Raw genomic sequence first — 16689 nt, 5'->3', positions numbered from 1 at the left:
TGTCAACACCTCTTGGACTCCACAATAAAAGGGTGCATCCACAGAATAACATTATTATACTCTCCCTGTCTGTATACAGCCAGACTGACACACAGTATGCTCTCCCTGTCTGTATACACCCAGACTGACACACAGTATGCTCTCCCTGTCTGTATACTCTCCCTGTCTGTATACACCCACAGACTAACAAAGGATACTGTTCCTGCTCATATAGGTTCATATGCATCCACAGAGACTGGCACAGTGAACAGCACTGCTGCCTCACAGCGCCTGGGACCAGTATTTGATTCTGGCCTTGGGTCACTGTCTGTGTGGAGTTTGCATGTTCTCCCCGTGTCTGCGTGGGTTTCCTCCGGGTGCTCTGGTTTCCTCCTACAGTCCAAAGATGTGCGGGTTAGGTTGATTGGCCATGTTAAATTTACCTGAGTGTAGGGGATTAGCAGGGTAAATATGCAGGAATAGCATCTGGGTGGGATTGTGATCAGTACAGACTCGATGGGCTGAATGGCTTCCTTCTGTACTGTTGGGATTCTATGATATACACAGACACACACTCTGTATACTCTCCCTGTCCATGGGTACATGGATGAGAGGGGTGTGGAGGGATATGGTCCAGGTACAGGTCAGTGGGACTAGGCAGAAAAATGGTTTGGCACAGACAAGAAGGGGCAAAAGGCCTGTTTCTGAGCTGTAATTCTCTATGGTTCTATAAAGGCCCACTGAGCGTGAGCTTTGCAATGTGAAGCCAGGGTGGAGTGTCAGGACAGAACTCACTGCAGCTGACAAAACTCTACTTCAAACCGGATATGGAGAGCCACACCTTCAAATGCAAACAGGAGTCAGTGCTGATTCAGCCCAGAAAGACAGCAGTCTGTACAAACATCACATCTATCTGCATCTGACCTGCTGGGGATACTGAGAATTGTGAGGGAAATCGAATGGGCAACTAGATTTCCCCACCAGGGGGAGGTGGAAGAGAACGGAATAAAATGTTCAAATCAGAGATTTGGATAAAACGGCCCTCACACAAACGTGAAACCACTGTACCAAAGACAAGCATTGAGTGGTGTCCATATTAGAGCAGAAACATGGAGGGAGGAAATGTTCTACTACTGTGAGGGGCTTGTTTGGGTGGGGAAAGGAGTGTGGGTTCTGGCAGGGGGGAGCAGGGGCCGGGGAGGGGTGGGGGGGGGGGGGGGGGGGGGGTATAGGGGGAGTGGGGCTGGGGAGGGTTGCGCTGTAAAGGGGGGTAACGTTGCAATGGCTGCTGTCTCTATCTGCACAGACAGCCAGGCTGTTCACTCTGCAGGTTCTAATGGAGTTTCTCCGCTTCATTCCCATCAGCTCTCCCTGATCACTGCACTGCTCAGTGCTCTAACTATCCAGAAAGACGTGTGCCAATGAGCCCAGTCCCCAGTTACACCTTCTGAACTGGAGCCTGGCCCTGCGCTATCCTCTTCTTACTCTTCATCCTACTCCTGGCATAAACCCGCAGGAAGAGAGAGAAGAAAACAGTGACCAGTCCGAAAGCACCCACCACCGTGACAGAGTGACCGTAGATAAAGCAGGACAGGAGGATGGCAAATGCCTGGCGAAGGGTCATGATGATGGTGAAGACAGCAGCTCCAAACTGGCTAATGGTGTAAAAAATGAAGAGCTGTCCGCACGCTGAACAAATGGATAATAAGCCAGCGTGTACTGCAAACTCAGGGTGCTGGATCATAAAGAGCAGCGACTGGAAGAAAGCACCCTGTTCCAGGAGTGAACCAATGGTGAAAAGGCAGGAGAAGAGATTCACTCCAAACATCATCTGGATAGAGGACATCTTGTACTTGAAGAGAGCGTCCTGCCAGTTGGAGGTGAAACTGTCAAAGAGGATGTAGCCAGCGAGGATGACCACACCGGAGAAGGTAGTGACGGTGGGCGGATGTTTGTTCTGCGTGTTGGATAACAGGAACATACTGACTCCGACAGAGATGAGAATGGCTGTCAGGTACTCCCAGTATTCATAACTCTTGTGAGATACAATCTTGCCCATCAGCATTACAGGAATGACTTTGGAAGCCTTGGCCAGTACCTGGGTGGGAAAACTGATAAACTTCAAAGCTTCATACTGGCACCAGCTGCTCAGGATGTTGGAGATGGAAGCAAAGGAATATTTGTACATGGGAGCCCCGTGACGAGGCTGTTTAGTGAGAGCGCAGCACAGGCCAGCCACTGTGACAGCTAGGATACGGTTCATAAAAACCAGAAACTGGGAGTCCTGGAACTTCACACCAGGGTCAGTCTCTGTTCTCCCATACGCCCTGGTCATCACCCGTTCCTGCAGAACCCCCCACGTCAGGTAGGAAGCCTGGGGAGAAAACACACAAACCACTGATCAGGGCAAATCACAAAACGAGGTGAGAGTTTAGAGGGGGGGGGAGTGGTCACTCTGTCTCCTGGGTGAGGGGGGGGCATGGCCATCGTTAGAGTTCAGTATTATTGGCCTCTCACCTTCTGGAAGAGGATCACACAGGCATCGCTGGCAAGATCAGCATTTGCTGCCTATCCTCCATTACCCATGAAGTGAGTTACTCACTCATTCACTCAGAAAACGGTGGATCTGGAATCACAGCGAAACCAGCAGATTTCTGTCTCTAAAGGACATTAGTGGCCCAGGTGGGTTCTTATGACAATTGATGAAAATTTCATGGTCGCCATTATTGAGACTAGCTTTATATTCCAACATTTTGTTCTGAATTAAATTGAAATTCCACCACTTGCCATGGTGGGACTTGAACCCGGGTCTCTGGATAACTAACCTACTATATTACCATCTCTAAGAACCAGGGAGCTAGAGCATTGGGAAACTTTTACAAACCAAAGTGTTACTTAAAAAAGTAATAAAAGGAGCAATGGCAAATTAAAAATTAATTCTAGTGCAAAATTTAAAAACTGATAGCAAAAGATTCGATAAGTATATAAAAGGAAGAAAGTAACGGAAGTCAATGTTAGTCCCTGAGAGGAAGAGACAGGAGTGGTACAGGCTAAGTTAATATTCTGCCTGTTCCACAGAACCATCCCACTGGTAACAGGTAACTGAAAAGGAGAAATTTAAAACAATTGCCATCACTAAGGAAAAGTACTGAGCAAACTATTAGGATTAAAGGCAGACAAGTCCCCAGGGCCCGATGGCTGACATCCCAGGGTTTTAAAGGAAGTGACAGCAGAGATAGTGAATCCATTGGTTATAATATTCCAAAATTCCCAGACTGTAGGAAAGGTTCCAGTGCATTGGAAAAATGCTAATATAGCATCCTTATTCAAAAAGGGAGAAAGGCAGAAAGTAGGGAACGACAGATCGGTTGGTTTAATGTCTGTTGTTGGGAAATTTTCAGAATTCATTATAATGGAAGTAGTAATGGGACATTTGGAAAGTCAAAACACAATCCATCGGAGTCAGTGCGGTTAATGAAGGGTAACTCATGTTTGACTGGGTTTGCCAGCGTGCTTTGAAGATGTACCAAAGTGGATATTGTTGATGTTGTGTATGTGGACTTTCAGAAGGTGGCTTGATAGGGTGCTGCACAAATGGTTAATATCCAAGGTGCGACCCCATGGGGTTAGGGGCCATTTATTCATTAGGATAGAGGATTGGTCAGCCTGTAGAAAGCAGAGTCAGGATAAATGGGTCTTTGTCAGCTTGGCAAGATGTAATTAATGAGGTGTCCCAGGATTCAGACCACAGGCCCCAACTATCTACCACATGTATTAAGGACGTGGATGCAGGGATAGAGTGGACTAGAACCAGATTTACAAAACAGATGTAAATCACGATAACAAAATAACTTACAATTGGATATAGATTAAGTGAATGGGGCAGTAAACGGCAGATGGAATTTAATATGGATAAGTGTGAGGTGATCTATTCTGATCTGTGCAATAAAAAGGCAAATCATCTAAATGGAGAGAAACAACAAAATGCTTCAGTGTAGAGGGATCTGGTCTAAACATTGGCAAGTGCTGCTGCAGCTCTACTGAGCACAGTCGAGGCCAATCTGGAATCTTGCATACAGTTCTGGTCCCCTTATCTGAGGGAGGACGTAAATGCATTTGAGTCAGTTCAGAGGAGCTTCACTAGATTGATTACAGGATGAAGAACTTATCTTATGAAGAGAGATTGAGCAGTTTACACCTATTCTGGCTGGAGTTTAGAAGAATGAGGGGAGATCTAATTGATTTCAGATGCTAAAGGGGAGATGCTGAGAGGATGTTTCCACTTGCTGAAGATTTGAGAACGAGAGATATCATTTTTGGCTAAAGGAGAGGCAGATTTAGAACAGAAATGAGGAGGAAATACTTCACTCAGAGAGGTGAATCTGTGGAATTCCCTACCTGAGAGTGCAGTGAATGCTGCAATGTTAAACACATTAAAGGAGAATATAGAGAGGATTTTAATTAGTGGGATGAAGGCTTACGGACAGGCAGATCCAAGCAGGGCTCTCTGGTGGGAGAGAGAGAGATGGGGGAGGGTGCTGGGTGCTCTGGTGGGAGAGAGAGAGATGGGGGAGGGTGCTGGGTGCTCTGGTGGGAGAGAGAGAGATGGGGGAGGGTGCTGGGTGCTCTGGTGGGAGAGAGAGAGATGGGGGAGGGTGCTGGGTGCTCTGGTGGGAGAGAGAGATGGGGGAGGGTGCTGGGTGCTCTGGTGGGAGAGAGAGAGATGGGGGAGGGTGCTGGGTGCTCTGGTGGGAGAGAGAGAGATGGGGGAGGGTGCTGGGTGCTCTGGTGGGAGACAGATGGGGGAGGGTGCTGGGTGCTGTCCGAGGATCCGCAGGGCAGGACTTGCTCTCAGTGGGAGTCAGTCACCTGTAATCCAAGAACACAGGCCAGCAACTTAAAGGTCTGTCGGGTGAAGGATGTTTCTGTCGCCTCAGTTCGGGAAGTTGGGGAAGGTTCATCCTGCACTCCGGACTTCAGATCACTCCCAAACACACAGGTTTTAATCAGAGGGAAACACAGGCCTCGGCCTAAAACACAGAAGATAACATATCACAGATAAATGGAAAAGACCTCAACGATCAATATTAAAACCATCAGTCACACTAAACCCTCTCAGCAAAAACATTCCTCCTCATCTGGGCAGCACGGTGACACAGTGATTCACACTGCTGTCTCACAGCGCCAGGGACCCGGGGCAGCACGGTGACACAGTGATTCACACTGCTGTCTCACAGCGCCAGGGACCCGGGGCAGCACGGTGACACAGTGATTCACACTGCTGTCTCACAGTGCCAGGGACCCGGGGCAGCACGGTGACACAGTGATTCACACTGCTGTCTCACCCCTCACCCAGAGAAACTCTCCCCCACACACTCCGTCACCCACAGAGAGAAACTGCACCCCCAACACACCCCCACCCATGTGGGCAGGCACCCTGCCACAGACACCCCCACCCACGTGAGCAGACACCCTGCCACAGACACCCCCACCCACGTGAGCAGACACCCTGCCACACTGTTATACCTGTTTCCAGGTAGTTGCTGTGTTTGAAATATTGAACGAGAAGATATCCGGGGAGGATGATGGTGGAATAACCAGCAAGATTGATGAAGAATCTCAGAATCCAGAATTCAGACCAATCCCTATCCAGAGTGGAATCCTCGGTAGCGCTGACAGAGACACACAACATCAGAACAAGGAGGATCTTCCTGTAATACACATCAAATCCATCCACACAGAGTTAAATCACAGCCGCTGATCCCATCACTGCCCCCGTGCGCTCTCCTCCACACTAACCACCACCCCCTGTCTCACCCTCTCCTCCACACTAACCTCCACCCCCCGTCTCACCCTCTCCTCCACACTAACCTCCACCCCCGTCTCACCCTCTCCTCCACACTAACCACCACCCCCCGTCTCACCCTCTCCTCCACACTAACCACCACCCCCCGTCTCACCCTCTCCTCCACACTAACCTCCACCCCCCGTCTCACCCTCTCCTCCACACTAACCTCCACCCCCCGTCTCACCCTCTCCTCCACACTAACCTCCACCCCCCGTCTCACCCTCTCCTCCACACTAACCTCCACCCCCCGTCTCACCCTCTCCTCCACACTAACCACCACCCCCGTCTCACCCTCTCCTCCACACTAACCTCCACCCCCCGTCTCACCCTCTCCTCCACACTAACCACCACCCCCCGTCTCACCCTCTCCTCCACACTAACCACCACCCCCCGTCTCACCCTCTCCTCCACACTAACCTCCACCCCCCGTCTCACCCTCTCCTCCACACTAACCTCCACCCCCCGTCTCACCCTCTCCTCCACACTAACCACCACCCCCCGTCTCACCCTCTCCTCCACACTAACCACCACCCCCCGTCTCACCCTCTCCTCCACACTAACCACCACCCCCCGTCTCACCCTCTCCTCCACACTAACCTCCACCCCCCGTCTCACCCTCTCCTCCACACTAACCACCACCCCCCGTCTCACCCTCTCCTCCACACTAACCACCACCCCCCGTCTCACCCTCTCCTCCACACTAACCTCCACCCCCCGTCTCACCCTCTCCTCCACACTAACCACCACCCCCCGTCTCACCCTCTCCTCCACACTCCCCCCCGCCCCGTCTCACCCTCTCCTCCACACTAACCTCCACCCCCCGTCTCACCCTCTCCTCCACACTCCCCCCCGCCCCGTCTCTCCCTCCCCTCCACACTCCCCCCCGCCCCGTCTCTCTCGCTCCCCTCCACACTCACCCCCGCTCCGTCTCTCTCCCTCCCCTCCACACTCTCCCCGTCTCTCTCCCTCCCCTCCACACTCTCCCCGTCTCTCTCTCTCCCCTCCACACTCTCCCTCCCCTCCACACTCGCCCCGTCTCTCTCCCTCCCCTCGACACTCGCTCCGTCTCTCTCTCCCCTCCACATTCTCCCCGTCTCTCTCTCTCCTCCACACTCTCCCCGTCTCTCTCTCTCCTCCACACTCTCCCCGTCTCTCTCTCTCTCCTCCACACTCTCCCCGTCTCTCTCTCTCCTCCACACTCTCCCGTCTCTCTCTCTCCTCCACACTCTCCCCGTCTCTCTCTCTCCTCCACACTCTCCCCGTCTCTCTCTCTCCTCCACACTCTCCCCGTCTCTCTCTCTCCCCTCCACACTCCGTCTCTCTCTCTCCTCCACACTCTCCCCGTCTCTTCTCTCTCCTCCACACTCTCCCCGTCTCTCTCTCTCCTCCACACTCTCCCCGTCTCTCTCTCTCCCCTTCCACACTCTCCCCGTCTCTCTCTCTCCCCTCCACACTCTCCCCGTCTCTCTCTCTCCCCTCCACACTCTCCCCGTCTCTCTCTCTCCCCTCCACACTCTCCCCGTCTCTCTCTCCTCCCTCCACACTCTCCCCGTCTCTCTCTCTCCCTCCACACTCTCCCCGTCTCTCTCCTCTCCTCCACACTCTCCCCGTCTCTCTCTCTCCTCCACACTCTCCCCGTCTCTCTCTCTCTCCTCCACACTCTCCCCGTCTCTCTCTCTCCCTCCACACTCTCCCCGTCTCTCTCTCTCCTCCACACTCTCCCCGTCTCTCTCTCTCCTCCACACTCTCCCCGTCTCTCTCTCTCCTCCACACTCTCCCCGTCTCTCTCTCTCTCCTCCACACTCTCCCGTCTCTCTCTCTCCTCCACACTCTCCCTGTCTCTCTCTCTCTCCTCCACACTCTCTCCGTCTCTCTCTCTCCTCCACACTCTCCCCGTCTCTCTCTCTCCTCCACACTCTCCCCGTCTCTCTCTCTCCTCCACACTCTCCCCGTCTCTCTCTCCCTCCACACTCTCCCCGTCTCTCTCTCCTCCACACTCTCTCTCCCCGTCTCTCTCTCTCCTCCACACTCTCTCCCGTCTCTCTCTCTCCCTCCACACTCTCTCTCCCTGTCTCTCTCTCTCCCTCCACACTCTCCCCGTCTCTCTCTCTCCCCTCCACACTCTCCCTGTCTCTCTCTCCCTATCTCTCTCTCCTCCACACTCTCCCCGTCTCTCTCTCTCCTCCACACTCTCCCCGTCTCTCTCTCTCCTCCACACTCTCCCCGCCTCTCTCCCTCCCACTCTCTCTCCCGTCTCTCTCTCTCCTCCACACTCTCTCTCCCCGTCTCTCTCTCTCCCTCCACACTCTCTCTCCCCGTCTCTCTCTCTCCTCCACACTCTCTCTCCCCGTCTCTCTCTCTCCTCCACACTCTCTCTCCCCGTCTCTCTCTCTCCTCCACACTCTCTCTCCCCGTCTCTCTCTCTCCTCCACACTCTCTCTCCCCGTCTCTCTCTCTCCTCCACACTCTCTCTCCGTCTCTCTCTCTCCCTCCACACTCTCCCTGTCTCTCTCTCTCCCCGTCTCTCTCTCTCTCCACACTCTCCCCGTCTCTCTCTCTCCTCCACACTCTCCCCGTCTCTCTCTCTCCTCCACACTCTCCCCTGTCTCTCTCTCTCCCCTCCACACTCTCCCCGTCTCTCTCTCTCTCCTCCACACTCTCCCCGTCTCTCTCTCTCCTCCACACTCTCCCCGTCTCTCTCTCTCCTCCACACTCTCCCCGTCTCTCTCTCTCCTCCACACTCTCCCCGTCTCTCTCTCCCTCCACACTCTCCCCGTCTCTCTCTCCCCTCCACACTCTCTCTCCCCGTCTCTCTCTCTCCTCCACACTCTCTCTCCCCGTCTCTCTCTCTCCTCCACACTCTCTCTCCCCGTCTCTCTCTCTCTCCACACTCTCTCTCCCCGTCTCTCTCTCTCCTCCACACTCTCTCTCCCTGTCTCTCTCTCTCCCCTCCACACTCTCCCTGTCTCTCTCTCTCCCCTCCACACTCTCCCTGTCTCTCTCTCTCCCCGTCTCTCTCTCTCCTCCACACTCTCCCCTCTCTCTCCCTCTCCTCCACACTCTCCCCGTCTCTCTCTCTCCTCCACACTCTCCCTGTCTCTCTCTCCCCTCCACACTCTCCCCATCTCTCTCTCTCCTCCACACTCTCTCTCCCCGTCTCTCTCTCTCCTCCACACTCTCTCTCCCCGTCTCTCTCTCTCCTCCACACTCTCTCTCCCCGTCTCTCTCTCTCCTCCACACTCTCTCTCCCCGTCTCTCTCTCTCCTCCACACTCTCTCTCTCCTCCACACTCTCTCTCCCCGTCTCTCTCTCTCCTCCACACTCTCTCTCCCTGTCTCTCTCTCTCCCCTCCACACTCTCCCCGTCTCTCTCTCTCCCCTCCACACTCTCCCTGTCTCTCTCTCTCCCTCCACACTCTCCCTGTCTCTCTCTCTCCCCTCCACACTCTCCCCGTCTCTCTCTCCCCTCCACACTCTCCCCGTCTCTCTCTCCCCTCCACACTCTCCCCGTCTCTCTCTCCCCTCCACACTCTCCCCGTCTCTCTCTCTCCTCCACACTCTCCCTGTCTCTCTCTCTCCCTCCACACTCTCCCTGTCTCTCTCTCTCCCCTCCACACTCTCCCCGTCTCTCTCTCCCTCCACACTCTCCCCGTCTCTCTCTCCCCTCCACACTCTCCCTGTCTCTCTATTTCCCTGTCTCACTCTCACCGCTCTCCTTGCCCCTTCTTCCCCTGACACCGCACTCCTTCCTTCACTCCCCTTCCTGCCCCAGTCTCCCCTCTCGCTTCCCCTCACTCTCCCCCTCCTCCTTTCCCTACATTACTCACTCTTCCCCCTCACCCCTCCACTCTCCTCCTCCCCAATACTCCCTCTTCTTCTCTCTCCTCTTCCCCTACCCCCACCATTTACCCCCTCACCCCTTTCCCTCTCCTCTCTCTCCCCCCTCCCCTCCCCCTCTCCGCACCCCCTCCCCCCTCTCTCTCCCCCCTCTCCCCTCCCCTCTCTCCTCCCCCTCCCTCCCCTCTCCCCTCTCCCCCCTCCTCCTCTCTCCCCCCTCTCCCCTCCTCCCCTCTCCCCTCCCTCTCTCTCCCCCCTCCCTCTCCCCTCCCCTCCCCCCTCTCTCCCTCCCCTCCCCCCTCTCTCCCACCTCCTCCCGGGCTCCATGCCTCTCCACCTCTCAGTCCCGGTTCAGGCCGCCTCAATCGCCGGGGCCTCTCCCCCTGGGCCCCGCTGCAGCATCACCCGGCACCGAGCCTCGGCCTTTCGGGCTGCGCTGCCCGGGGAGGGAGCGGCTTCCAGCGGCACCGGGAGCGGCAGCGGCGATGCTGCACCTTCCCCGCCCGGGATAGCGGCTCCAGCAGCGGCCGGGAGGACCCGGAGAGGAGCGCCCCCTGCGGCCGGGAGGACCGAGCGGAGCGGCCCCTGCGGCCAGGACAACCCACAGCAGCGCCCCCTGCGGCCGGGAGGACCGAGCGGAGCGGCCCCTGCGGCCAGGACAACCCACAGCAGCGCCCCCTGCGGCCGGGAGGACCGAGCGGAGCGGCCCCTGCGGCCAGGACAACCCACAGCAGCGCCCCCTGCGGCTGGGAGGACCGAGCGGAGCGCCCCCCGCGGCTTGGAGAACCTGGGGCGGGCCGCCCCCGGCCCCCGCGCCCGGCAGGACACAGAGCAGCGCCCCTAGCGGCCCGGTGGACCGAGTGGTAATTTCCCCCCCGAGCGGGCGGGAGGACAGAACGGAGCGCCCCCAGCGGCCGGGAGGACCCATAGCAGCGCCCCCTGTGCATGGGAGGCATAACTACAGCACCCCAGAGGGCGGGAAGAATAACTGCAGCGCCGGAGTGGACAGGAGGAACAACTGCAGCGTTCCTCGTGGATGGCAGGAATAACTGCAGTGACCCGGTGGATGGGAGGAATAACTGCAGCACCCCCCCCCCCGCGGGCGGGAGGAATAATTGCAGTGCCCCCAGTGGACTGGAGGAATAACTGCAGCACCCCCCCCCCGCGGGCGGGAGGAATAACTGCAGTGCCCCCAGTGGACAGGAGGAATAACTGCAGTGCCCTGAGTGGGTTGGAGGAATAACTGCAGTGCCCCCAGTGGACAGGAGGAATAACTGCAGTGCCCCCAGTGGACAGGAGGAATAACTGCAGCCCCCGCCCCCCCAGTGGGTGGGAGGAATAACTGCAGTGCCCCCAGTGGACAGGAGGAATAACTGCAGAGCCCCCAGTGGGTGGGAGGAATAACTGCAGTGCCCCCAGTGGACAGGAGGAATAACTGCAGAGCCCCCAGTGGGTGGGAGGAATTGGGGGAATTTGTCCCACTCTCTGGGCCCTGGGTGAAGCTGGAGGAATCACCCAGCTCTCCGAACCGCTCCCTTGTTCAATAATACCATGGCTAATCTTTCATTTCTCCATCATTGTCCTGCAATGAGGTTTTAAAGAGGTTTCTGTAGAGCTGGTGGATAAACCGGTCATCATTTTCCAAATTTCTTTAGGTTCTGGACTAGTTCCTGGTGATTGGAAGGTAGTAAATGTCCCCCTGCTCTTTCAGGGTGTGAGGGACAGTTCACCTTGTATCAGTGACAGGGAAAATGTGGCATTGATTGTAAAGGATAAGTTAATGGTGATGTGATTGGGCAGAGTCAGTGTGGATTTACAAACCGGTTGGAGTTTTTTGAAGATGTTACTAACAGAATTGATAAAGGAGAGTGAGTGGACATTGTATACTTGGACTTTCAGAAAACCTTGGATAAAGTTCCCCACAGAAGATTAATTAGCAAAAGGAAAGCACATTGTGAGCAACAGGTAAAGATGCTGTTAACACATATATCTGTACACCATAGAGAAATAGCCTAAAGTCAGGTAAACTGGATATAGTCAGGCACATTGATAACCCACATTATAGAAACAACTGTGATTTTAGTCACAAACATAGGGCATAAAATTCGCTGCTGCTAACAGAGCAATAGTCAGGGACAATAAAAAGACTGCCTATGGTGTAGGAATAACACCAGATGTGTGGGTCCAAGTTTTAAAAAGCAAATGGTATACAAGATGTGTTGTTTCTACAACTAAGCATAAAAGGGGGAAAAAGGTCACTGAGATAGTCAGGACAGCAGTGATTAAGTTGGCAAAGGATTGATTACCGCCAATCTGAACTGGACATGTAACAGTGTTGGATAAGATGGATGAGTTTACTAATGCACTCTTGTGATAACAGGAGACATTGTTAGATGGGGAGTAGAGGGGATGGAAACTTGGGGCACCTCGAGCCAATAGGGGAATGATAACACATAGATGGGACAGGGACCACCAATTAGGGGAGAACAACACATTGCAAAGCCATTACAACGCTTGTAAAAAAGTATAAAATGTGCTGTAAATCGATGTAAGGTGTGCCTATTTTATTGGACACCTGGTCTTGCAAGAACGTTAAATAAAATATCTTGCTCCTTCAGAACTTGACTAAATTGTTTGACTGTGAGCTGCGTTTCTCACAACATGGAATAGGAGGCAATCTGCCTGGATTGAGGACTGGTGAACTGTTGGGGTTTTGTCAAGAGATTTCAGACCTTGTTAAGGACACAGGGTATTTATTGATAAAGAGGAACAGGAGCTCTAGGAGTTCATAATTTACCTCGCGGATGGTGGCACTTTCCAATCCATTGTTGATCCTTTTCTCTGCCCAGCAAGAAAATAAGAAGTCTCACAACACCAGCTCAAAGTCCAATGGATTTATTTGGAATCAGAAGCTTTTGGAGCAGCGCAATTCCGAATGGACTTTAACCTGGTGTTGTGAGACTTTTTACTGTATATTCCTATTTACTGTGTATTTCCTATAACTGTTCAAACTCTCTAAGTACATGATCTCACACTTCTCTATGTTAAAATCCACCTGTCACTTTACCGCCCACTCTACCAACCCATTGATATGGTTTTGGAGATTATAGCTCTCCTCTACACTATCCACCACTCGGCTAATCTCTTTGTGTCGTCTGTAAATTTCCCAATCGCACCTCCCATGTTCATGTCCAAATCATGAATATATAACACAAACAGCAAGGGTTCCGACACCAAGCCCTATGGAACACCACGTGAGACAGCTTTCCATTCACAAGGACATCCATAGATTATTGCCCTTTATTTCCTGTTACAAAGCCAGTTTGCCACATTACGCAGTATCCCATGGCCTCTTACTTTTCTGACCAATCAGCAATGTGGGACCTTGTCAAACTCCTTGTTAAAATCCATGTACACCACATTGACTGAATTCCCTTCATCAACCCTTCCTGTCACTTCCTCAAAGAATTCAATCAAATTTGTGAGGCAAGACTTTCTTTTAACAAATCCATGCTGACCATCCCTAACAAGTCCATCCACAGGTATTCCCATTCCTCAGGATTCATTCTATTAATCTGCCCACCACTGACGTAAGACTAACTGGTCTATAATTGTTTGGCATTTCCTTCAATCCCTTTTTAAACAATAGAACTACCTTTGCATTTCTCCAGTGCTCTGGTACCTCCCCTGCATCAAGCGAGGATTGGGAAATCATCCTGAGAGCAGCTGCTATCTCCTCCCTGACCTCCTTCAGGAGCCTCAGAAACAATCCACCTGGCCCTGGTGATTTATTAACCTTCAATGGTTCCAGCCTTTTGACTACTTCCTCTCTCTCTGTGACTTTCCTGTCCAATATCTCAGTGGTCCTCCTGGACTACTGAATCTGCATCTTCCCTTTATAAACACGGAGACAAAATATTCATTTAAAACTTTTTCCACAGCCACTGCATCAACACACAGCCTCACTTCTTCATCTCTGCTTTTTGTGAACTAATCTTTTACCACTAATATATTAATAAAACATCTTTGATTTTTTAAAATTTTACTTTTTCATGCCCTCTCTTTGATTCTCTTTCTGACTTTACCCTGACATTTCCAACATTTATCTGGGCTTTCTGCAGTACTTATTCCTTTGTGTCTGTCCTACACTTTCATTTTCTGTTTGATCTTCCTGTGTATTCCTCCAGACCACCAGGACAGTTGTTTGTTTTTTGAATTAATTAGGCCTCTCCTCATTTAGAGGAGGGTCAGAAATGTTGATCTTATTTTTTATTTACTGGTGAAGTTTATCCAGCTCTTTTCACTCTTCCTTCTGCTGCTGTGACTTGCTTTACTTTCTGACTGACTGCAGCTTTATTGTAATTTATTGATAAAAAGGCCTTATTATACAGAAGAATGTGACCTAACTCAGTTTTGCTTTCAACTCTTCATTCAGCCATTTCGGGTCTTCCACTGCCCTTTTGCTGGGGTCTTTTGTTGTCCTCCTTCTGCACCGCACCCCCCCCCCCGCCCCCGCCGGGACTCTTACTGTTTACTCCAAGTCTGGCATTGCTACTTGCTTGAGGGTTTATTACCTCCTCTGAGCTCCACAATTGCCTCTTTTTGAGGTTTTGATTTCCTCCACTGAGTTCTGGCATTGTTTACAGACCCCCTTTTTAGAGTTGCCCTCTTCCTGGAGTCTTCTCTGATTTTTCTGGGCCTGGTCTTTTGTTCCTTCTTGTGGTTGTATCATTAAATGTTGTGCAACTTTAAATACATTACCTCTTTAAATGCATTACTGCTTTAAGACTGTCAGCTCTTTTGAAAGCTGCCAACAGCTACTGTTTGTGGCTGTGTTTTTCGCACCTTTCTGGTGGAAGGCTACAGGTCCTCCATCCTGGATCCTTATTTAACTTCTCTTTGAGCTGCTGAAGACTCTAATTTGTGTTGTTTTCCTGTGAATTCTGGACAATCCTTGTTCTAACGTTGACCTGTCAGTTTGACCAGTGCCAGGCCGGCAGGAACCCTTTCTCACTTTCTAACAAATGGAACTCCTCTTCTGAAACCTTCTAACCCTCACTGCCTGCATCGCTGCCACAGACCCCACTCTCTCCCCATCCCTGCAAACCCCCCCAAGACCCCCACCCTTCACCACCCACCCCACTCTTCCCCCTCACTCACACCCCTCACCCTCCTCACACACCCCCCTCACCCCCACCACCCACACACCCCCTCACTCACACCCATCACCCACACACCCCCTCACTCACACCCATCACCCACACACCCCCTCACTCACACCCATCACCCACACACCCCCTCACCCCCACCACCCACTCACACCCCCTCACTCACACCCATCACCCACACACCCCCTCACCCCCACCACCCACTCACACCCCCTCACTCACCACCCTTCACCCCCCTCACACCCCCCACCCCTCCCCAGCACCCACCCCCCAACCCTTCACCCTCACTCTGCATCCCCCTCACCCAGCACCACTCATCCCCCACCCTCGTCCCACACACCCCTCAGCCCCTACGCCGCACACCTCCCACTCCCTCACCCACCACCTCTCACAACCCCCACCCAACTCTCCCCAGCACCCACCCCCAACCCTCCACCCTCACTCTGCACCCCACGCACCCCCCTCACCCAGCACCACTCATTCCCCACTCTTGCACTGCACACACCTCACCCACCACCCCTCACCCTCCCACCCCCTGCACACCCCCCACCCTCCCCAGCACCCAACCACCCCACACACCCCCTCACCTCCCACCCCTACCCCCCAAATCTCCCACCACTCTCACTCCTCACCCCGCATACTCCCCTCACTCAGCATCCCTCACCCCCACCCTTGCGCACGCCTTCACACCCCTGCCGTTACTGGTACCCCCCCCCAACCCTCCATCCTCACCCCCATCCCACCACACCTCACCCCTCCCTCACACTCCCATCCCCTGCACATCCCCCCATCACTCAGTACCCCTCCCACCAACCCCCCAACCCTCATCCTGCACACCCCCTCACACCACCAACTCCCTCACACTCACCCCACACACCCCTCTCATCCCCCACCCTCACCCCCTTACTCCTCCGCCCCGCACACCCCCACCCTCCGCCCCGCACACCCCCACCCTCCGCCCCGCACACCCCCACCCTCCGCCCCGCACACCCCCACCCTCTGCCCCGCACACCCCCACCCTCCGCCCCGCACACCCCCACCCTCTGCCCTGCACACCCCCACCCTCCGCCCCGCACACCCCCACCCTCTGCCCCGCACACCCCCACCCTCTGCCCCACACACCCCCACCCTCTCGTCCCCTCACTCCGCACACCCTGAGAGAGGACCCCACTCACTCAGTTTCCATTGGTCCCTCGAGTCAGGTCACTCTCCTCTGCTGTGCTGTTTTAAAAACAGTAAAAAGTCTGACAACACCAGGTTTTAGTCCAACCGATTTATTTGATAATATACTCACAAGCTTTCGAGGGACACCCTCTTCGTCAGGTGAATGGAGAGTTTTTAAAAAGTCAAACAGCCCAAATCACTGAACTGACAGACACAAGATAAAGGGCCATTCTCACACTGACCAGCTGTGACCAGTGGGATAACACAAAGGTCAGAACTTGGGCCCCACTAACCACAATATATAGCAATAGCTTGGATCAAATTAGAATCAAAGAATCCTCCAGTGCAGAGAGAGGCCATTCAGCCCATCGAGCCTGCACCAACCACAATCCCACCCAGATCCTATTCCCACATATTTACCCACTAATCCCTCTCTAGCCTATGCATCCCAGGACACTAAGGAGCAATTTTAGCATGGCCAACAAGCAAAGCTAGTGGCTTGGACTACCAAATAAGCCTGCTAGACTCCAGTCTGGTGTTGTGAGACCTCCTACCGTGTTTACCTCCCCTGTTGCCAGTGAGGATGTGGGAACCAAATGTCACATTTCTAAGTTTGACCATGATAAAATGCTGTATCAAAAATGGAAGTCAGAAGCTTTCTCCCAGGGTGGGAGAGTCAGTTACTAGGGGGCAT

At 53.4% G+C, this 16689-nt stretch overlaps 1 protein-coding gene across 1 annotated transcript; it reads right to left on the bottom strand.

Moving 5' to 3' along the window:
- Positions 1 to 1216: 1216 nt before the first annotated feature.
- Positions 1217 to 10206, bottom strand: slc35b2 (solute carrier family 35 member B2). Its single transcript, XM_080184159.1, has 4 exons — positions 9974 to 10206; positions 5506 to 5690; positions 4849 to 5009; positions 1217 to 2353 (listed from the first exon to the last, which is right to left on the bottom strand). The coding sequence occupies exons 1-4, from the start codon at positions 9988 to 9990 to the stop codon at positions 1418 to 1420; spliced, it is 1299 nt and encodes a 432-aa protein (XP_080040285.1). The 5' UTR covers positions 9991 to 10206; the 3' UTR covers positions 1217 to 1417.
- Between the last annotated feature and the right edge of the window lie 6483 nt (positions 10207 to 16689).

The sequence above is a fragment of the Carcharhinus amblyrhynchos genome, unplaced genomic scaffold, assembly GCF_965287045.1.
Source record: "Carcharhinus amblyrhynchos unplaced genomic scaffold, sCarAmb.v2.hapA scaffold_583, whole genome shotgun sequence".
Classification (NCBI taxonomy): domain Eukaryota; kingdom Metazoa; phylum Chordata; class Chondrichthyes; order Carcharhiniformes; family Carcharhinidae; genus Carcharhinus; species Carcharhinus amblyrhynchos.
This window is presented reverse-complemented; position numbering and strand designations above follow the sequence as displayed.

Bases quoted from the DNA above. Each gene is read 5' to 3' on its own strand.
- slc35b2 (XM_080184159.1), bottom strand. The intron at 5,010-5,505 runs GTATAACAGTGT...TCTGTGTTTTAG, and splicing joins CAGCAACTACCTGGAAACAG to GCCGAGGCCTGTGTTTCCCT. The intron at 2,354-4,848 runs GTGACTGACTCC...TTTTCTCCCCAG, and splicing joins CCTGTGTTCTTGGATTACAG to GCTTCCTACCTGACGTGGGG.